Raw genomic sequence first — 24474 nt, 5'->3', positions numbered from 1 at the left:
CTATTAATAATATTAGTAGTAATAATATTAAGCTTTATGAGGTAGGAACCTTTATCCCCATTCTACAGATAAGGATACTGAGGCTCAGAGAGGAGAACTAACTGGTCCTGGATTACATAGCTAGTTGTAATGCATTTGGTGCACTAACTCCTATCTTCTGACTTGAAATTCTAGGCACTTTATACTGAATCATGCTGCTTCTACGAAATGCTTAATATTCAAAGTGTGATTCCCAAAGACCAGAAGAGCAAAGTAAAAGGAAAAGGTTATTGTTGGACAGAGAACTATCCACGGCTATAGGGCAGGCCAATCCCATGGTATTGGGCAATTCAATAAATTAAGCCAAAGATCATACAGAATAACAAAAAGTAAATTAATTACAATACAGTCTAAGAAATAAAAGTAACTTTAGTGACTTCAAGTTAGGAGCATTAAAAAACTTCACAATAATTTCAACATTTCTTTAAAATACTGCCCTTTAGTCCTCATAACTATGGGTATAGCTTTATTTGAGTTTAGATCAGAACTGGCCCTCCCTCAAATGCATATACAAAAGATCCTTTGAGTCATGATGCCTATAAAAACTACCTTAAGTTTTAAGTTCCTAGGAACTTTTAATTAAATTCACGAACAACCAATTTTACTGGATACATCTGGCAATGCAACAAAACTAAAATGCCTCCTGTCCAGTCACAGCATGTTTTGAGTCTTCGTGAAACCTCAAAGCAGAATCTTAGAAGGCTGTCTATATTTCAGTGTTCCCCAAGAGAGGTCCAAAGTACAAGTGTTTAGGAATTATTTTCCTAAAACAACATACCTCATCACAGCACATAAGCTATAGTTTGCAAATTCTGCTTTGAGAATATTGTACAGAAACACTACAAGTCTTTAGAATATTCACTAGCACATAAAAGGCATTAATTATACTCTACACATACATGTATGATTTATATGTAGGCAAAAAAGCAATCAAAGCTACAAGTACTCAAGTTATTTCTCTTATTTAAAATACTGATAGTACTAATATAGAAGTACCTCTGCAGCTACACTTTCAAACAGCAATCAAAGCATAAAGCAAAGTACGAGACTTTCCATATGAAAAGGCTTAGAAGAAAGAATGAGTGTTGACAGCTTTCAGTGCTACAATAAGAGGCAAGGGAACAGAATAATTTTGAGGACTGCATTAGGAGGCAGTGTTCCATTATGAATAAGAACATGTGCACTGGAATTAGACAGATCTGGGTTGAAACTCTAACCCTTATACTTACTAGCTGTGTGATTCTGGGAAGTTATATAACTCATATAACCCTCAATTTCTTCAGTTATAAAAAGAGAATAACATAAACTACCTCACAAAGTTATTCGGAGTACTAAATGGAAAATGTTTGAAATGCTCACCACAATTCCTGAGAAAAAAGTAGGTACTCCATAAGGTGCAACTATTTATTATTACCACCATTTCAAACCTGTAGACTATTTAAATAAACTAGAAAAATATCAATGTCTACTTATTTTTTCCAGTAAAACTATTAACACAAACTCTGAGATACTAAATCAGGTCCCGGATCTTAGAAGGGACTTCAAAGCTCAAATATTTATGATCGAAATTTAATTTTACAAGGAGCTTAGGTTCAAATTATTAGTAGTAAGAACAACAAGAACCTTTGCTCCCTGTCTAACCATAAACATTATTCTCTCCTATGACCATCAAAGTAGCCTTAGGATTAAAGAGCTATCATCTGATTTAAGGGTTTTACTTTTAATAAGACATTTTCCAGAAGAGATAGAATCAACATTAAGGAATCAAAACAAATAGGGAAATGTGAAATTGATAAGATTATTCTCTTTCAATATCAAGGATAAACAGAAGGCTAAAAGGGGGAAGGAATAAACTCTTCAAATGAGAAATATATAACTTTTAGTATCCTCTGTTGTAAATTATCTTACTTGTATTGGAAAACAGATAAAACCTTTAAACCGCAGGTGTTATATATTTACATAGATTCTTAAATGTTTGGAAAAATATTTTAAATCTTACAAAGTTAATTAAATGCCTACTTCAATTCTTATACTTAATAAAGGGGAAACATTCTAACTGAGATAATTTAAGTTGTTTTCTGGGGTTTTGGGTTTGTTTGACATACAAAAAGCTGTATATATTTAAGGTATACAACTTGGTGAGTGTGAAGGTAAGTATATACCTGTGAAACCATCACCATAATCAATGTCATAAACATATCTATTATCTCCAAAAGTTTCCTCTCACCCTCTTTGTGTGTGTGATAGAACACAAAATAAGATCTACTCCCTCAGCAAATTTTTAAGTATAGAATACAGTATTGTTAACTATAGGCACTATGTTGTACAGTAGATCTCTAGGATTTATTCATCTTGCATAACTGAAACTTTGTACCCTTTGACCAATACTTCCTTGTGTCCCTGTCCCCCCCAGCCACTGGCAACCACCATTCTACTCTTTACTTCTACGAGTTTGACTATTTTAGATTCCACATATAAGTGGGATCATATAGTATTTGTTCTTCTGTATCCAGCTTATTTTATTTAGCATAACGTCCTCCAGGTTCATCATGTTGTCACAAATAGTAGGATTTCCTTCTTTTTTTAAGGTTGAATAATATTCCATTGTATGTATATATCACATTTTCTTTATCCATTCATCCACGGATGGACATTTATGTTGCTTCCATGTCTTGGGTTTTGGGAATAATATTACAATGACCATAGGAGTGCAGATATCTCTTCAAGATCCTGATTTCAGTTCCTTTGGATATGTGCCCAGAAGTAAGATTGCTGGATAATATGGTAGTTCTATTTTTAATTTTTTGAGGAACCTCCATACTGTTTTCCATAGTAGGTAGCTGCACAAATTTACACTCCCACCAACAGTGAACAAGGGAACAAAGGTTCTCTTTTCTCCTTGTCAATACTTATTATCTTTCGGTTTTTGTTTTGTGTTTATAATAGGCATTTTAACAGGTGTGAGTGATATCTCATTGTGATTTTGATTTGCATTTCCCTGATGATAGTGAGTGATACTGAGAATCCTTCCTATACCTATTAACCATATGTATATCTTCTTTTAAGAAATGTCTATTCAGGCTGGGCCCGGTGGCTCACGCCTGTAATCCTATCACTCTGGGAGGCCGAGGTGGGCAAATTGTTTGAGCTCGGGAGTTCGAAACCAGCCTGAGCAAGAGCGAGACCCCGTCTCTACTAAAAAAAAATAGAAAGAAATTAATCGAACAACTAAAAATATATAGAAAAAAATTAGCCAGGCATGGTGGCACATGCCTGTAGTCCCAGCTACTTGGAAGGCTGAGGCAGAAGGATTGCTTGAGCCCAGGAGTTTGAGGTTGCTGTGAGGTAGGCTGACGCCACGGCACTCTCTCTCGGGCAACACAGTGAGATTCTGTCTCAAAAAAAAAAAAAAAAAGAAATGTCTATTCAGTTCCTTTCCCCATTTTTTAATTGTTTGTTTTGGGGAGGTTTTTTCACGGTTGAGTTGTAGGAGTTCCTTAATATTTTGAATATTAACCCTTTATCAAATTTATGGTTTCCAAATATTTTCTCCCATTTCATAGGTTGCTTGTTCATTTTGTTGATTGTTTCTTTTGCTGTGCAGAAGCTTTTCAGTTCAATGTAATCCCACTTGTGTATTTTTGCTTTTGGTGCCTGTGCTTTTGTGTCATATCTAAGAAATCATTGCCAAGGCAACTATCAAGAAGCTTTTTCTCTATGTTTTCTTTTAACAGTTCTAAGTTTTCAGGTCTTACATTTAAGTCTTTAGTTTATTTTGAGTTGATTTTTGTGTATGGTGTAAGATAAGGGTCCAATTTCATTATTTTTTATGTTAATAGCCAATTTTCCCAACACCATTTATTAAAGAGACTATCCTTTTCCTGTTGTATATTCTTGGCACCCTTGTCAAAGATCAGTTGACCACATATGCGTGGGTTTATTTCTGGGCTCTCTATTTTGTTTCATTGGTCTGTATGTCCGTTTTTATGCCAGTATCATATTGTTTTGATTACTGTAGCCTTGTAATATATTTTGAAATCAGAAAGTATAAAGACTCTAGCTTTGTTCTTCTTGCTCAAAATTGCTTTAGCTTATTCAGGGATCTTTTCTGTTTTAAGATTAAAACTTTGCCTGTGACTTCAAACTCTATTAAAATCAGAAGCTATCAGAGAAATAAATTTATTGACTTAGTAAAACTGATAAAAAAACAGAAAAGATGAGACTGGATGCTTCCCAAAAGAAGTTTAGGAAGCCAAAATATTAAGCTCTTCTCAAGGGAAAACAAAAGGAATTTAAAAAAAAAAAGACAAAATTTTTAAAAATGTACAATTAAACTACCAACAAATATACTTGGAAGTAACTATACTAACTCAGTGTATACACTGAAGAAATGCAAAGGACACATAATGATATCAACTAGAGAAATGATTTTGTCTTTGAAAAACATAAGAATGTATCCTTTGACCAACCTCTCATACAGCCAAGATTGTATTTCAAACTGTTCATCTGAATTTAATTAAACATTGAGGATTAGTAGATAATAGAAAACTAATGTTAAATTGCCACCTTAATGATCACAGGTCAATGATGTCTCACAGAAGTTCATACATTATACTAAATTAAAGGTCCAAAGCTTTCAAATTATTAGCTAATCTCTGCATTCAATTTTAAAAGAAAAGGGGAGGGGATAGAGATAGCAAATCTTTACTTTCCAAATATCTTTTCACTTTTTAGAATGAATGTTAGAATGTTTTCCCTTTAAGTCCTACAAGAATTGAAGTAGACAATATGCATTTGAGAAATTACATAACTAGAAAATGTGTGATACAATCATTCTACAAATATATATTAGACACCTACTCAATATAAGACACTATTCAATATGGATACTATTCAATATAGGCAGCTAAGGGGGATGTATAAGAGCATATTAATAGTTCTGTTTCCAGGAAGTCTTATAATATAACTAAGGAGTTCAGACATAGACATACCAATATTTAAATGATACTGTAAGGTAAAAAAAAGATTAAAGTTCCAATTAGAAGTTAAGATCATGTGTACAAAAGAAGGTAGAACTAATTGAGGCTAAAACAGTGGTACAAAAATCTCAGGGAAAGACAGAACTTTAGAGCTCAGACAGGAAAGAAGAATAAAATTTAGAAAGGAAGAGATGAAAGAGGAGGACATCCAAGGTAGAAAGACATAGGGAGGTAGGGGTAGATCAGCAGCCTACACAGAAGAAAAAACACAGTGTAGAAGGAGTAGGTTAGAGCCAGAAGAAAGAAAACTTTGAATATCATATAAGGAATTTAGACTTAATCATTCAACAAATATTAATTAGAGCACCTATTATGTGCCATTCACTGTCCTAGTTGCAAAGGACATAACTGTGAATAAAACAAGTGCTTGCAGTCTAGTAGTTTTATTCTACAAATAATATGACACCATACAATGAGTATGAGTAGAGAAAGGATCTGATCAGAGATTGGGAAAATTATACAGCAATGGTATATACCTATATATGCTACTACCTATACAGAAAAGAGAAATGCAGACCCATTAAGATGCTGCAATAATATTCCAGGAAAGAAGTGGCAAGTGACATTATTCAATTATCCAAATGACTTCTTGAGCAGTCTTAGATAAATCACTTCATTTCTCTACAGTCCTGTACTCACTGGAAAATTGAAGACTGCCACTATGCGATAACCAAGATCTTCAGTTAGAAAATTCTACAACGTGGCAGGGATCTACCTTCTCACTGCTGCCCAAGACATGGCTTCTGTTCATGAACATGGAGGCGACAAGAAGGAAGGAAATTTCTTGGAGAGGTGGGTCAAAGGAGAATAGGAAGTGGCCCAAGAGGGCCCAGGGTACCAATGGTTGTTGAGATGGTGATTAAAACAATTCTCAGCTGAACACTTAGAAACAGCAATCTGGACTTGTCGGTCAGGCCTTGCATCTCAGTCAGCCCAAGAATAGGCAGAATATGATCCACACCCAAGTCAGAGGCCACCTGTGGCAGTCAGTCAGACACCCACTTCAAAGCAGGGGCTTCTCCAGGGCTAGGAAATACACTTCTCCTGAGTGAAAGGATAAATACAGGGCCAGGACAAAGAGCTGATGCAGGGAAGGAGACATGTGCATGAATGAAAAATAGAGAAAGGTTGCAGGTGCCTCAGAGAGGATGTGCAGAAGGGAGCAGATTCAGGGAAACTACAAGAAATATCTGCACGAATCTTAATTAAGAATAAAACCAAAAAACAGAAATGGTTTCACCAAACATGAGAAACTGGAAGGCCTGGATTCAGAACCCTGGATCTTGCACTGGCAGCAAATGGGGACACAGAAGCTGGACTGGGAGCAGCAGGGCTTGCAACAGCTAGATTGGCAGCAGCAAGGTTTGCAGCAGCTAGTCTGGCAGCAGGATGATCCACAGCCTGAGGTGCAGCAGCAAGGTTTGCAGCAGCTGGACTGGGAGCAGCCACAGGAGCCACAGTGCCCCTTGGATTCCCCACAGGAACCAAAGCTCCCTTTGCCACAGCTGAAGCAGGAACAGGCTGGCACACAACAGCACACAGGCTTGCAGCAGCAGACTGGCACGCAGCAGCTGGAGCCACAACCCTCACAGCTGGAGCAACAGCCTCTAAAGCAACCACAGCAGCCCTTAGTTCTGGTAGGTTGAGGGTGGAGCAGGTCAGAGGAGCAGGTGGAGAAGAGGCGAGCAGGTGGCGAGGAGGTGTGCAGGTGTGGAGCCTCCTGGGCAGGGCCCTTTATATCCCTGTCCAGGGGTCTCACAGAGCACATGGCCACTTCCTCGTAACTGTTTACACTACTTTTCCCAAGCCCTACTCTTTTTCTCTTTGCCAGTGACATCCTACTTTCTTTGCTTTCTAAATTTGTCTCCTACTCTTGTTTCGGCCCCTAAGATTAGAACCGCAGGCCAGGCTGTCTGGGGCTTCCCTTGAAGACTCAGGGTGCTAGTCACCAGCTTTCTCTGCTGGCCACATATGATCAATGGACAACAGCATCTGCCTAAATGCTCTTGCCTTTGCTGTGTTGACTTCCCCCAATAATATTAATTTTACATTTTTAAATTTCAAAAGTCATTCATAATTTTTATTGGGAACAATAAAAAACTAAAGAAAATGAATTACTCACTATCATGTCACCTAGAAATGACATTTGATTGATTTCTGCAAGCATAATATAAGTATATTACATTAGATAAATATATCTATATGTTTCCTCAGTTTACTCATGCTGTTATCAGCTTTCCTGGGATACCGTTTCCTTTACTATACAAATAAGAATACTCCGACTCTTTTTCTGGTGTTTGTGAGAGAATCCCTTCCCCTACTCAAGTATTTCTGGATATCTTACAAATCTCTCTGGTGTTTTCTCTCTTCTCCATTCAGAATGTTCACTCACCTTGAGGCTACTCTAACAGAAGAAATGGCTTAGAAAAACAGCAAAAATGTTTTATGTCTCTTTAAAACATCCCCCACTCCTTTTGGAAAGCTAGGACCTGCGTCCCTGCCTCAGGCCCAGTGGTCAGGAGGGGCAGAGGAGTGTCCTTTGTTCTTTATGCCACAGGAGATGGGATTAATCTGGGCAGAGGTCATGAGATTGTTTTAGCTGAAGATGGGATTGATCAAAACCTTTAAAAGCTCTGTACTTCTGCTCAGAAGGACGCTGGTACCTTGAGATGGGAGTCTGCCAGCCTCCTCATTTGCTGCAAATTAATAAACTCCTCTTTCCTTCTCCTCAAACCACTTGTCCTCGTTCTTCTGATGCAGCCTCGGGGACAAGTGCTGAACTTTCAGTAACACTACTCCTTCTAGCTGCTGAGTTTGGGTCCCTGTGCAGCTTTGCTCCAAGGGGGAAAAAGAGGTTCCTCTTTGCTGTGGTCTGAATGTGTCTCCCAAAATTCCTGTATTGAAAACCATCCCCAGTGCAACAGTGTTGGGAGGTAGGGCCTAATGGGAGATGTTTGGAATGGATTAAACCTGCTATAAAAGGGATCTGTGGGAGAGGGTTTGCACTCTTCAGCTCTTCTGCCATGCAGGGACACCACATTCATCCTCTCTTGCCCTTCTGCCTTCCAACACGTGAGGACACAGAAAGAAAGCCCACACCAGATGCTGGTGCCTTGGTCTTGGACTTCCCGGCCTTCAGAACTATGAGAGAGTAAGTTTCAGTTCTTTATCAATTACCCAGTCTCAGGTATTCTGTTATAGCAGCACTAACAGAAGAAGACACTTCTAATCACCAAACCATTGCTAATTCAAGGCTACTTTGAGAGATGCATGCTAAAACTTGAGGAGAACTTAAGAGGAACACATTACTGAAAAGAAAATCTGTCTGCTTATGTCCCTGCTCCTCAATTCACTTGGCCATGCTCTTATGTGTTGGCTCCCTGCTGGCTGCTTGCCTTCTTCCTCAGGCCCTTGACCCAGTTGTCACCGGCTGAACCTCCTCTTTGCATGAGAACTTCCTCCTTTCCTTCTGTTTCTCCTTCAGTCCCTACTTCTGATCCCATTCCTAACGAGGGATTCTACAAATTGGCAAATTGTATGATAATCTCTGTATGGGTGCACCTTGTTCCTCATGAAGTTAGTCTTTACTTGATTAAACAGCGAACTTAACAGCTCAGTCTGCAGCATCTACATTTGGACTGTTCTCTCATGTCAGCACCTACCAATAAATGGTAAGGCAGTCATCTCTACTTCTGACTGTTTGACTAGGTTTCCTGGTATTGAACCATCCTTGCATGCCTAGAATGAACCCAACTTGACCATGGTGTATTTTTATTTTGATACACTCTTGGATTCTGTTGATCAATATTTAGAAATTTTTGCATTTCTTTTCAGAATTAAAATTTGGAGGGGACTCTTGGAAGATGGTAGCTTCAATATGTAGTACCTCTCCTCTCCTGCTGGCTTTGATTCCAACCCATTTCAGCCTCTGCTCTCTAGGGCAGCAGGCAGAAAGGTTGTAGAGTTGTGGAAGAGGTTTTAGGCTTTGCTTGAAATTCTGGGCTTGATAAGAACTTAGGAGCGAGTTGGAGACCCTGGTTTGAGAAAGGATTGGCAAGTGGTGGGTCTGAAGAAGGGCTTGGACCACACACAGCCATAGAACAGAGTGGGATTCAGCATCTGTCCTCATGTCATTGTATTTATCAAAAGTCGCAGGATGGGTAACACCAAGAGAGAGACCTAATGTGAAAGGTGGACTTTGAGTGATTATGATGCATCAATGTAGGTTTATCAATTGTAACAAATGTACCACTCTGGTACAGGATGTTGATAGTGGGGGAAGTTGTGCATGGAGGTACAGGGGAACTTTGTACTTTCTGCTTAATTTTGCTGTGAACCTGAAATCACTCTAAAAAATAAAGCCTATTTAAAAAAAAAAAAATTCTACAACACGTTGAGACACCGTGTAATATGTGTAAAGTAACACTAAAGACTAAGAGCTGCAACTTGCTTTCATTTCTAACCTTTTCTTAGCAACACAACTTTAGAATTATGTCCGTGCTTTATCAGTTTAACCACTATTCCTTTGTCTCTAAAAGAGCACTCTCTGAATAAGAATGGGACATTAAGAGTCAAGGTTAGACATGATAAAGGGCTTACCTAGAGACTATGAAGGTCTGTGCTACCTCCTTTTATTTCTCTGTATGCAATCTACAGTCCCAAGTAAGGGACAGCAAGGGAGGTACCGAGCTACTAAAGTATCTGCTAGAAACAGAAAAAGAACAGTAGATAAGATACTTATTTTATTCTCCATTATACCACAGAGAGCTACTTGTCTCTACAGTTAACTTATTTATAGAAGCCTTAAGGGCAAAAACTATGTTGTATTCATCTTTATGATCTCAGAGTACCTAGCACAGAGTATTGGACACAACTGCTCAGGGTAGAATTAAAAAGGAAAGAGGGAAAGAGTCTAAGATCTGAAGAATAAGTGTGAATTAACCAAACAGAGAAGGATTCGGGCAGTAACAGCATCCATCAATAAAACAGAAGGGATACAATATTGAATAAGACATGATTTTTCCTTTTGAGGCACTTGTAGCCTTGTAAAAAATATTAACAAGGGAGAGATAAAATATCTCAGGCTCTGGAATGAGGTAACTACTAAAATTAATAATTAAAGACCACCTTTTACTGAATGTGCCAAATATTGTGTAAAGAACATTACAGACATTATCTCACTTAATCCTTACAGCCCCATGAGTCAGATATTATTATCCTCATTTTTCAAACATGGAAACTAAGAGTTAGAGCTGGGATAAATAATTTACTCAAGGTCATAAAATTAGCAAACAGTAGGTCTAAGATTCAAACCAACATATAACAAATTATCTCACAAGTTATAAACAATATTTCAATTTTATAATTAACAAAACCTTAATTTTTTTCAATATTTATTAGTATCTAAGTTAAGGTATAATCCTACAGAATTAAACCAACTTTGCATGCATGATAGGACAGCTAATGGTAGAAGAAAAGATAAATCCTGGACTATAGGAAGTCTACCATTAAACTGAGGAAAAAAAACATATTTTTATGCTTTTGTCAAATAACAATAAAAAGTTTAATCTTATTAATTTTCCCCCACTTAAAACAAAAACAGAACTAACTTTTTCTAAATTGTTAATGATTTTTAAACCCTTATGTTTTCAAAATAGCAAAATAAGAAATATGCATATTTTAATCCATTTTTCTAAATAGCTTTAAACCATAAAAATAAATATTAACACTTAAAAAAATCTTTATAAGCAATAAGTTAGAGCAATGCATATTCTCAAAGGCATGTAATCAAGAACACAGATGGCAACAACAGAAAAACTGGTTATAACTGCATATTAGTAAAATAATTTGGATTTTAACGACTTTCAATGAAAATAAAGTTTTCCTTCTTAGAGTGTTTAATAATATATCCAAATTTTTCTTGATAACCACTACTCTAAATAGTGTTAACTGGTACTAGTCCCCTTAAACTAGGAAAAAGCTGCACAATATCAAGAAATGAAGGAGGTAGAAGAAGATAGAGGGGTAAGAAACAAAAAAGTTCAATACTACTCATATACCACCAACTGAAACTAATTTATTAAATTCTCTGAAACAGTAAAAATTTGGAACTTGGCATTTTGTGCCTCTTTATTTGCCTGTTCAAAAATACAGGTTAAAGGCTCTTTCAAAGACTGTCTCAAAAAAAAAAAAAAAGCACTTTCAAAGAATCTTCCAAAGGTTAAAGTCCTATTATCTAAGTAATGTATTTTCATTCTCTTTTATTCTAACAACTTAAAAAACTCTAAACTAGAAAACAAAAGAAAACAAATAAAAAGAACACAACTAAAATAACATACTACAAAGGCCAACTTAAAAAAAAGGGTAAGAGTTTCAGCAGCAAGCATAAAAAATTCAATTTATGTTTAAAAAATAAAAATATTCAAATGGATGTAAATATGACATACACAGTAAGTATATTTTCATAATACTAGTGTGAACATGCTTTAAAAAGACAAAGGTTCTGCATCTTCTATTTCAATAGCAGAGTATCCTTTATACCTCCTCCATACACTTCAGAAAAAATGATTCTACCGGACTTCGACAACTATGTCTCTCAAATTGCAGTCTAAACATATTCAAAGGTCTATAAAATGTGAGAATTTTTTAATTTTATGTTTTCATTTCAATGATAGTCTCAAAATATTAGTGTAGCCATCTGATAATTAAAAACTTCCATAAGATATTAATAACTTTCATAAGATATTAATATGTCTGCTTTCAATCAAGTGATATCCATTAGTACCTCTCTCATTGTCAGGGACAAATGTAGAAAAGTACAATGGCAGACTTAAAACTTAAACACATTCATGCCCACCAGAGAGTCAAATGAAGTTACCCTTCTTAAATAAAAGGTTTTGTAGTACTTACTAGTTCAAATAGAGAAAGGTGGGAAAGTTGAGTCATCACATGAACTACAATAGGGATATATATTTTTTTCCAAAAGAATCTTATCTGAGATAAATTAATATATGTATATTATAAGCAATATTTAATTTGGCAAATTATCATCTATGCTATAAGTTAGCATAATTAATTTGAACAATACTGCGTTGCTCATAAATGCTATCCAGTTTTATGGTTTCATAAGTATGATTCAATATAAAAAGTTATTAGCTAATCTTATAATTCTATATATTTCTGTGATATTAAAATAAAACTGAAGACAGCAATGGGGGTTCATGAGAATATTATCTGCATTTAAAAGGGGTCAATACCTTAAACTAGTTTGAGAAAACACTGTTCTTCTAAACAGACTGCTCTCTTATCCTTCTTCCTAATTCCTAAAGCTACTGGGCTTGTGGTAGCACCATCCCTGAGTCTTGAGCCTACCGAGGAGGGAGAAAGGTCCAGAAGGGTTTTTTGAGCCATTCTAATAGGTGTGTAGTGGTATTTCATTGTCATTTTAATTTACATTTCCCCAATGACTAATGATTTTGAATATCTTTTCATGTGTTTATTTTCCATCTGTATATCTAAAATGCATGGCTTTCCACACAATCCTCAGAGGCCATCAAACATTCCCCTATCAGTCCTACTAGACTGAGATAGACTCTCCTCTCCTACTGCCTGTCTCTCTGATACTGTCTAGATCTCTAAAACCTTTTCCAAATTTAAGAATCTTAAGAATTCTTTTTCTTCCTACAAGATACCAGTATAATCTGAGTATAGCTCCTACATCATAAGACATTCTGTCACCTAAAATTATATGTTATTACTATTAAAAATAACAAACAATATTAAAGAAAGATAGGGTCAATATAGGATTAAAAGCAAATATTTACATTTAAGTTTAGTACCAACAGATATAAGATTAACTCAAGTACAAGAAGAAAAGCCAGTATCTGCAATTCATACATTCAAAAATATTTACTGAGTGCCTATTGTGTGTTAGGTACTGTTTCTGGTGTTGAGAATAAAGCTATTAACAAAGTAAACCAAGTTCCTGTAACCACTCTATGGAGTAGAAGGGTCACATAAACAATAAACGCATAGAAATATAACATACTAGACGGTAAAAACTATGTTGGAGAAACAAAGGATAGTAAGAGACCTGGGAGAGGTGGGTGTGGTTAATACTTATATGGTTAGGGAATTCCTCATTAATAAGGTGACAGGAAAGAATAACTATATGCATATTTAGAGGAAGAATATTCCAGGCTGAGGAACAGCAAACACCCCTTGAGGGAGGAGTGTTTCATAAGAGGAACTGCAAGGAGGCACACGTTTGCTAATTTGAAAAATAAAATGAACCAGACACCAACATACTGTTTTAAAACATTTCATTCTATATGAAGCCATCTATTCAAAATATAACATAAAACCTTAAAAGTTCATTATTTTCCATTTAAATGCAGTAATTAGATTAGGAAAATTCTGACATTTCCTAACAGAAGTATTTTTCAAAAGCCTTTTAAAACCAATACTTATTTGTCACAAAAAACCTAATACCACCCTACTATATAAGTACACAGTATATTCTGCATTTATCTCTAAACAGAGAAACAAAAGCAAATACAGAGAAATGGGGATACTAAGTACATTTTTTTTCTTTTTTTGGAGTTTGATTAAAAACAAAGAGAGCAGGCCTCAGATTCACTCCTGCCCCCTCTCCCTGACTTGGTGCTCATATGCACCTCGCTGGGGTTTGTGACCAGGGTCTGGATGAGCCTGAATTTGAATGAATTGAGTTTGTATTTCTAGCAAAAAATAAAATAAAATAAAATAAAAACAAAGAGAGCAGAGCCCCTTTCTTACTCAGGAAAATAAATCACCTCAGAAAAAACTGAAAAGCATTTGCCTACAATTACTATTTAAAAGCAAACACAACTTTTAAAAAAGTGAATTTTCACATTTTGCATAGGATTAAGTTAAGCAACAGTATGAATTAATAAAATAAGCATATACAGTCATCCCCCTATATCCTTGGGGATTGGTTCCAGGATCCCTGATAGATACCGAAATCCATGGATACTCAAGTCCCTTACATAAAATAACATAGTATTTGCATATAACTTATGTGCACCTTCCTGTATGCTTTAAATCATCTCTAAATTAATTTAATACCTTCTACAATGTAAATGCTATGTAAATAGTAATTATACTGCATTGTTTGCGGAATAATGACAAGAAAAAATCTATACATGTTCAGTACAGACACAACCACCCTTTTCTAATTTTTCAAATATTTTCTATCTGTGGTTGGTTTAATTCATGGGTGCAGAACCCATGGATACGGATACTCAACTGTACACTTGAATTTCCATTCAATCAAACATCTCTATAAAATATTTTTAAATTCCTTTATTCTCCTTGACCAGGGAAAATATGAATTTGAATTTATCATTTTAACCAACTATAATAAAATTTAAAATATGAGCATAACCCAAGATAAACTTTACAGCACTTGACTTTAATCCAAACTATGATTAAAAAACCATTAAAATATATAGAACTTTTTGTATGCTACATTTTCTCCCTCGACTTCTTGCTTGGCTTAATAAATTTGGTAGCTTACACTATTTATACATATTTTTTATGTTGCAAAGATTCATAATTTAAATTTTCCAAAAACAAATATAAAAATTATAAAATCATAACACAATTTTATCTCAATTTAAGGAATTTTTTTTCTGTTGAGATGAGGCATGACTAAAATTGAAAAACCTGAATATTGGTGAGGCTATGGAACAAGTGGAACTCTCCTGCACACTGCAGATCGGAGTATAACTCAGTACACACTTATGACTTATAACTAATACACCATAAGCTCTTGCAATATCCCCTCATCTTCAGATATCCTGATCACAATGCTTACTACTGAAATCTATGCCAACAATAATCTTTCAAGGTTTTCTTACGGCACTTTCATTACTATCATTGAAAAATCCCTCTCACCGTTTGAAGCAAACCGAATCCTACCGTATACAAAACAGCATTGAACACAATAACACAATATCTAAACTTAAAATACTTACAAAATTCACTGCAGTAAAAAAAAAATTGCATAGGCCCAGCACGATGATACAGGCCTATAATCCTAGCACTTTGGGAGGCCAAGGTGGGAGGACTGCTTGAGGCTAGAAGTTTAAGACCACCCTGAGCAAGAGTGAGACCCATCTCTACAAAAAAAAGAAAAATCAGCCTGGCACAGTGGTGCGTGCTTGTAGTCCCAGCTACTCAGGAGGCTGAGGCAGGAGGATCACTTTAGCCCAGGAGTTTAAGGTTGCAGTGAGCTATGATGACTGCACTCTAGCCAAGGCAACAGAATGAGACCCTGTTTCAAAAAAAAAAAAAAATTGCATAGAGAAAGACCTAGGCAATTTCCTTTTTTTTTTTTTCAATATATTTTTTGAAACAGGGTCTCACTCTGTCACCCAGACTGTAGTGCAATGGCACAATCACAACTCACTGCATCCTCCAACTACCAGGCTCAAAGGCTGCTGGGACTATAGGCATGTGCCACCCCACCCTATTTTTTTTTTTTTTTTAAATGGGATCTGCCTATGTTACCCAGGCTGGTCTCAAACTCCTGGCCTCAAGCAATCCTCCCGCCTTGGTCTTCAATGTGCTGGGATTACATGATCTAGGCAATTTCATAAAGTTTTACTACTTAATATTTATCACAGTGTAACAAATGTGATATAAAACATACACAAAGAGTAAACTATGAGGAGGAAGAAAAGGAGTAACTGTAAGAACCTTCTAAAATAACATTTAAATCTGCTCCAGACACAAATTATGAAAAGAATAAAATAATCTCAGCAGACGAACTAATTTAAGATGATGATGATATTTGTTACAGCAATTAGACGGTAATACCTTTAAAAAGTCATCTGTTTTACATTTTCCTCTAATTTTGTTACTTGACATTGTAAGTCAGTAAACTTAATATAAAAGAAAGAAAAGAAAGGAAAAGGAAAAAGAGAAAAAAGAAAAACTTACTGGGATTGAAAATTCCTCAGCCAAATACTTTAGTGAGGATGCTTCTCTTGCCAAGAATTTGTTTCTTTCTTTCAAATTGCCTTGAAGTTGTGTATCAAACTCCTTTCTGACCACAGAAGCAACAGAGTCAATAATCACAAGTTTAACTCCTTTTGAAATAATTTCTTCCTCCAAAGATTCAATCCTACAAAAATAGAATTTATAAAATAGTCGATGAACCTAAGATATAACAAATAGAGTATTGAAAAGGTTAATCAAATTAAAAACAACAAATTGTTCTTCCCTAAGTTACAGTAATGACTGTAAGAATTCAGTAAACATACTTATTTTCAGCTCCTCTATACATATTGCATTCTTCTGGAAACAAAGCGAAATGTTTTTGTGTAGATTCAGAATCTCGTTGGTTCTCCCATGATAATGCTAAAGCTTCCAGTTTTAGAGTAAAACTACTTGCGGTAGCCAGTCCTCAAATGGCCCCCATTTACTCCCACCTCCTGGTATTTCACATCCTTGTGCAGACACCTCCCACACTGTACCAGAGCTGATCTGTGTGGCTATAGCATATGACAAAATGATGGTACATCATTTCTGAGAGTAGGTTATAAAAGACTATGGCTCACATCTTGGATACTCTTTCACTTGCCCACTCTCTCTCTCAGATCAATGACTCTGGGGGAAGCAAGTTGTTCTGTTGTGATTTATGGAGAGGTCCACGTGGTGAGGAACAAAGGCCTCCTGTCAGTACCCAGCAAGAGGCCTTCCAACAACTACTTGAGTGAGTTTAGAAGCAGATACTCCAGCCCCAGGAAAGCCTTGAAATGACTACAATCCTGGCCACCAGCTTGACTACAACTTCTTGAGTCACCTTGGGCTAAAAACACCCAGGTAAGCCACTCCCAGATACTTAACCCTTAGAAACTGTATGAGATAACATGTTTGCTGTTTTAAGTTGCTTAACTTTGAGACAATTTGTTAATGGAACAATAGATAATTAATATACAACTTAAATAATTAACTAAATCTAAAACATTTTATTCATTTAATATTTTTTTCATTTTTAAAGAAAGATGTCATCCAAAAGGCTAAAGCAAATAAAGAAGAATACCGAAATACTTGTTTCCCATAATTCTAATATATAAGGATTTTTTTTTTTACTCAGGCACTGAAAACATGAAAAATAAAACATAAATCTTCAAAGCATTACCAAAATATCAAAATCTAAAACAGCATACCTTTGTAGGACTTCATCACAGCTAAGTTCCCGATAAAGATGAACTTTACTACTCGTCAAAAGTAATTTTTCTTCAGTATTAAAATATCTGGGAAAACGGGATTCTGCTATCTCAACCAATCTGTGGGGGGGAGGAGGAATAGCACAAACGAAAATAGTCAATGATATTTAAAGCCACACTGTTGAACCTCTAATGAATTACCTGGAAAACTCATAAGCCTTATCAATAGAGAAGGTATATGCAAAATGGCTTAATATTTAAGCTTAAAATGTAAGCTCTCCTTTTTAAGCACTAACACAGGTTAGCAGTCAGAGCATGAGACCAGCTAGGGCTTTGGATCTCATCTGATTTTGAGCAAGAAACAATGTCTCTGAGATTTATCTTTCTGGAATTAAATATGTTTTTCATAAATGACATTTTGACTAAAAACTATAAGACTGTTTAGTAAATAAGAAAAATGCTTTCATTTTCTTGAAAGAAGTACATTGGAACAAATATCATATTATCGTTCTAATAATCAGATATCAGTAAGTCTCCACATCTCATCCCAGAAAAATATGCTTTCTCAACTGAAACTTAATTCATACGAATAAGTGCTATGCAATAGTTTCTTAGTAACCTGAAAGTTAATTATCTAAATAAATTAATGCTATCCAATAGTTTCTTAGTAACCAAAAAATGATTTTCTAAACACAAATCTAACATGGAGTAGGCCAAGCACAGGAGAGTGACACATTGAAACAGAGACAACTAACATTATTAGTATTATAAGATATGCAGAACAGTACAAGAAATTTCAAATATTTCTGGTTAAAATGTTAAAAATATAACTCTTCGAGTGTAACTGTCTCCCATTTAAAATGACTCTTTACCAGCCCTAGTACTTAACCATCCAAAGGGGACTGGGAGGAGAGGCTGTAAACACAAAAACCATCCTATATTTTATGTTCCATTTAGAGACTCAAAAGCACAAAAGAACAGTGTTTTCATTTCTAAATAGTTAAAGAGTTCTGAGAAGAGGCTGGGAACTTTAAAGAGATAAACAAAATGAGTCGCTTACATATGCTGTAATCAGAAATGAAAGGGGAAAACCTAAAACAGGAAAAGAGAAGAGAGAAATAAAAGAAACCTGTCAACAATTTTTTTAAAATATATTTTTGAGCAATTTGAAAAGAAAAAAACATAATTAGGTTGAACAGGAAGAGGAAAAAATACTTCAGGAGCAAGTAATAGTACCAAAAGAGGTGTAAAGAGTGAGAACAAAAAGAGCCAAAGGATCATCCAGGAAAAGTGTGTAAGAGAGGACAGGGATTGAAATGGAAGAAGGAAATGAGGTAAGTGAGGAAGAGGAAGAAATGAGATGGCACTGGCATAGGAGGAACAGGTAAAGTCTGAGGATTTGGAGGAAGTGTGTAAATTTTTTAATTAGGGCAACTATTTGCTGAGTTTAGTGCTAGTCAGAGAAGTCAGCAAAAAAGCTCTGGCATTTGAAACTCACCAATTTTTAATAGGATAGGTATGGCAACATCTACCAGAAAGACAGAAGTTTTTCAAAATTTGCGTGTCCAGTTGATTTGGAACCTTATTGAGAGTACCTAGCTCATTGGCAACAACAACTGAACAGCTGACACAATTTTCTGCCTTCCAGCACTGGGCTGAATGTCAGGTAGGGGCTTGAGTGGTGAAAGACTCTGGAACTTATTGCTGCTTTCTCATTCCAATAGGACCACTCAGCAGGAGTGGTGGCCAATGAATGAACATGAACTACCTTTGTTCACAGTTACCATGCTAAGTAACCGTATGGAATAGTTACTTACACACCAATATGCTATAATTTTCTAAGTTTCTCCAAATGTTTTTTATTTTAGAAAAATCTGAAAAAAATATAAATCAAAAACCAAATATAAATGTAATATTCCATATGCCTCACATTAATCATAGTAACTTCTGTAACAATCTTCATCACAAAGATCTTTTTTGTTTAGGGCAAGAAAGAGAAAAGAGCCTATCTTTTGCTCCCAGACATTAATTACATAAAGTTTGAAAACAATGCCATCTAGTGGATATCTTTTTATAAAAAGTATTCCTTTCAAAAGATGCACTTAAGATTCATTCATTTAACAATTATTTATTGAGGACCAACTATATGCCAGGCACCATTCTGGGTGCTAAGGATACAGCAATGAACAAAAACTACCCAAAATAAAAGGAAAACCCTTCCCTCATGGAGTTTACACTCTACTAAGGAAGACAAACAAATAAATATACATTATTTATCAGGTAATAAGTGCTCTAAAGAAAAGTGAAGCAGAGGGAACAGAACGTGACAGGTGGGACAAGTGCTATTTTATGTAGGGTGGTCTGACAAAGCCTCACAAATAAGGTGACATTTGAGCAAAGGCTTAAAGGGATGAGAAAATGAACCATGTGGATATCCAGTGGAATAGCACACAGGAATACGGAATTATAAGCAGTGCAAAAGTCCAGATATGGGAAGATACCTGGTGTGTTTGAGGAACAGCAAAGAGGTTTCTGTGGCTGGAACACAGGGAGCAAGAGGGAGAATAATAGGAAATAAGGTCAGAGAATTAGCCAAGGCTGAGCTCACATAGGACCTTTAGGTCTGTATTACTTTATTTAGATTTTATTTAGTAAAATGGGAAGCCTAGGAGCAGGACTGATATGATCTGACTTCTTTTTATGAAGGATTGCTCTAGCTGCCAAATGGAGAAGAGGCTATAGATGTGGCAAGAGTGAAAGGAAGGAGGTCAGCTAGTGCAGCAGTCTAGACAAGAACTGGTAGTGACCTGACCTAGGGAAGTAATAGCTCAAGTGATTACAAGTTACTGGACCCAACGTATAGTTCAAAAGAGCAGCTGAAATGATTTCTTGACTGATTGGATGAGCACTGGGAAGAATGGGGTTACCATTTATTGAAGTGGAGAAGACTAGATTCAGATCAAGGTTTTGGTTATTGATGTTTATATGTTTTATTTTTTTCATGAGGCAATCAAGAATGCAGTTTTGGACACATCAAGACATCCAGGTATGCAAGCCCATCCATGACCCACATCAATAGGCAAATAGACATGAATCTGGAGTACATGAGAAAGCTCAGAACTCAGATATCAACCCAGGAGTTGTCAGACTACAGAAGATTTGAAAGATCATGGGACTAGATCACATCAGGGACTGAGTATAGATACAGGAGGAAAAAGGTCCCAGGACTGAGTTCTGGGATTCTCCAAAGCTTAGAAATTACAAAGATGAGGAGGATGCAGCAAAAAAGACTGAGAGGAAGTCACCAAGGAGGTGCGTGTAAAATCAAGAGAAAATGGTTCCAAGAAGCCAAGTGAAGAATTTTTTTCAAGAAAAAGGGAGTGATCAACCATTTCAAATGCTAATATTGGGTTGGAGAAAAACGTAAAAATCAGTTTCAGAATAGGGCTGGGAATTAAAGTCTGAGGAGCATGAATAGAAGGGATTTCTACTTCTGTCCACAAAGGATTAACTGGTACAGGAATTGCACTGCAATCATAACCTAGAGAAGCAGACAAAATCTATGAAACAACAATTTTCAGACACTAAACAATAGACAGCTCAAAACTGTGATCCTTGAGAGAAAGGAAACAAATAAGGTGAGCCTATGATCGCCCCAGCTTGCTGCCAGAGGCAGTTCCCAAGCTGCAACAGAAAAAAGGGAGACCAAACAGAAGCCTGGTAGACAACCTGAGTTGAGAAGATAGGGATCAGAGACTGAGAAGGCCAAAGTAGCAAGAATTTATGGGGCAGAGTACCAGAGAGAAAGAAGGTACAGAGGGGGTACTGTGGAGATCTGCACAAAGGTCCACTCAAGAACTAATCTGCGTGTGTGTCAAAGGAAACTACCCGAGGTTGAAGAAAGAACCAGCAGAAAATATCAGACTGAACAATTCTTCGTGCTCACAAAAGGGTGGGAATAATTCGTGTTTTCACAAGTGTGAAGAGTAAAGAGACCTCATTATACACTGGACACTGGGTGGAGTTCTCAGAAGGGTTTTACCTTAGTAGTGGAGCTAAATTAATTTTAGAATAAAGACTACAGTCAGGCACCACATAATGCTATTTCGGTCAACAACACATTGCATATACAACAGTGGTCCCATAAGATTATAATAATGTATTTTTACTCTACTTTTCCTATGTTTAGACACACAAATACTTACCATTCTGTTACAACTGCCTACAGTATTCAATACAGTTACATGCTGTATGGGTTTGTACCCTAGGAGCAATAAGCTATACCATACAGCCTACGTGTGTAGTGGCTATATCATCTAGGTTTCGGTAAGTATGCTCTCCGATGTATCCACAATGACAAAACTGCCTAACAATGCATTTCTCACAACATATCCTGTCATCAATGATACATGACTGTACTTGGGATTTGCCATAACGAAATTTAAAAGTAACCCTCAATGGCTGGGCACAGTGGCTCACACCTGTAATCCTAGCACTCTGAGAGGCCAAGGCGGTAGGATTGCTTGAGCCCAGGAGTTAGAGACCAGCCTGAGCAGGAGTGAGACCCCGTCTGTACCAAAAATAGAAAAATTAGCCAGGTGTGGTGGTGCACGCCTGTAGTCCCAGCTACTCAGGAGGCTCAGACAGGAAGATCCCTTGAGCCCTGGAGTTTGAGGTTGCAGTGAGCTATTAATATGATGACACCACTGCACTCGAGCCAGGGAGACAGAGTGAGACTCTGTCTCCCAAAAATAAAAAAATAAAAAATAAATAAAAATAAAAGTAATCTTCCAAAGGATCAAACTAGTATTTAACTGTACCTTCAAACAAAACCTAACACTCTTTGAAAACATATATTAAAATCCAGCATCCAACAATATATAATAAAATTCACAATATCTAACATCCAATAAAAATATTACCAGACATGTAAAGGAGGGGGAAAATTTCCATAACCAGGAGAAAAATCAATCAATAAGAACAATCAAAGATTATACAGATGATAGCATTTTAGATAAAGACCTCAAAACAGCTATTATTAATATTGTAAATTTGCTCAAAAAGGTAAATAAAGCAGGGGTTGTCAAACTATGCAACGTGGGCCAAACCTGGCCTATTGCCTGTTTTTATGAATAAAGTTTTATTGGAACACAGGTATCTTTTCAATAGTCTACTTGACAAAATAGAAGTATTTCTGCTACATTCTGAAGTACAACAGTTATCCCAAGGAAAAACACCTGTACAATTGTTTCAGTTGTGAGCTAAACAAGTCACTTTTTCCATGAAAGACCATTTTCACTTAAAAGAATGACTGACAAATTATGGCTTTGCACACTTATTTGGCAGATATTTTCTCAACAATAAACAAAATAAGCCTGACATTTCAAGAAAAACAAGGGAAGGTATTTTTTGCAAATGATAAAATTCAAGGTTTTAATGAAAAATCAGAAGTTTGGAAAGCTTGACTGATTCCCAATACTTAAATACTTTGGTTCATATCAGTGGGGATACTAATGAATGAGATTTTTTTGATATAGAATAATGAAATGTGTCAAGATTTAGAAGAACTCCGTAAGTCAGTGAACCAGTATTTTCCAAATGACAAACTCATAATATTACAAAATCATGCATGGGTAATATCCATTAAAAATAAAAGATAGAAAAAAAAGTGCAAGATCAATAAATTTTAACGTAACAGTACAAAAAATTCATCAATATGGCTTCAGATTCTATATTACAACTAACCTCTAAGCAACTGTCACTCAAATCTTGGTGTAATACCAAAGAAGAATATCCATAACTATCTGAAAAGACTATTAAAATATTCTTTGATTTTCCATCTACATATCCGTGTGAGGCAAGATCTTGATATATTTCAACCAAAACAATATACTGCAACAGATTGAACACAGAAGCAGATATTAGAATCCAGCTGTCTTTTATTAAGTCATCCATTAAAGAGATTTGCAAAAATGTAAAACAATGCCACTCTCATTTTTTTACATTTATTTTCCATGAAAAATATGTATAATGGTCAGTTTCATGTGTCAACTTGGCTAGGCTATAGTCTCCTGTTATTCAAACACTAATCTATGCATTGCTGTGAAAGAATTTTACAGATGTCATTAATGTCCATAAACAGTTGACTTTAAGTAAAAGAGATTAGCCTACATAATCTGGGTGGGCCTGACTTAAATCACTTGAGAGGCATTAAGAGCAGAACTGAGGCTTCCTTGAAAAAGAATAAATTCTCCCTGTGGAATATAGCTTCAGCCCTAGCCTGACAGTTCTAGCTTTTCCTTCCTGATAGCCTGCCCTATGAATTTCAGACAGCTCCCGCAACCACATAAGCCAATTCTTTGATATTAGTCTCTTAATATATATCTACTGGTTCTACTTCTCTGATACAGCCCTGCCTGATATGATATGTTAACATGTAATGGATTTATCATATTTTTAATGAATTTTAATAGTTAAATATTTTTTAAATTTCCCAGATTAAATTTCTAATATAGTAAATATCAATCAGTATAATCCACCTAAACTGAAGCGTTTAAGGGCCCTGAATCATAGATAACGAAAGATAGAATAACCAAAGTTAAAAGATAAATGACTAGGAGAAAGATAGATATTTATAGCAATAACACACAAAGTGTTTCTATAAATCAATGAGAAAAAAAAGCAAAATTGAGAAAATGTATTTCTAGGTAATTCGCCAAAGAAATATCAATGGGCAGTGAATACCTGAAAAGATGGCAGTCCACAACGAGATACCACTTTTTTCCCCTAAGTATGACAAAAATTAAAGAAAGAAACTGAAAACAGAGTATTGATAAAGGTTCTCAGAACACTGTTGGTTGGAAATATAATTGTGTACAACATTTCTGGAGGTGGATGTGGCAGTTTATATCAAAATTTAAAATAAGTGCATCCTTAGTGGGTATATGATAAAGATATAAATATGAAAGGTAAAACTACAAATATATTAGAAAAAACTCTAGGACAGTATCTTTGATACCTAATGGTGGGGAAAAACTTCTCAATTAAGATCCAAAAACCAAAACCACAAGGCAACAACTTCAAAATTACAAATTTCTGTTTAACAAAGAACACCATCGATAAAGATGACATATAACAAAGCAGGAGAAGATATTTGCAATGGGTAAAACTGACAAAAAATT

At 35.8% G+C, this 24474-nt stretch overlaps 1 protein-coding gene across 1 annotated transcript in view; it reads right to left on the bottom strand.

Annotated features, from left to right (window-relative positions):
• Window positions 1-24474, bottom strand: part of RAD51B (RAD51 paralog B) — a 540789-nt gene that overhangs the window by 508584 nt on the left and 7731 nt on the right. The window contains exons 2-3 of the mRNA XM_012656278.1: window positions 17294-17413; window positions 16062-16245 (exon numbers count right to left, since the gene is read on the bottom strand). Coding sequence (XP_012511732.1) covers window positions 16062-16245; window positions 17294-17413 — 304 coding nt within the window. The remainder of the gene's footprint in view (window positions 1-16061; window positions 16246-17293; window positions 17414-24474) is intronic.

The sequence above is a fragment of the Propithecus coquereli genome, unplaced genomic scaffold (genome assembly GCF_000956105.1).
Source record: "Propithecus coquereli isolate 6110/MARCELLA unplaced genomic scaffold, Pcoq_1.0 Scaffold5, whole genome shotgun sequence".
Taxonomy (NCBI): Eukaryota; Metazoa; Chordata; class Mammalia; order Primates; family Indriidae; genus Propithecus; species Propithecus coquereli.
This window is presented reverse-complemented; position numbering and strand designations above follow the sequence as displayed.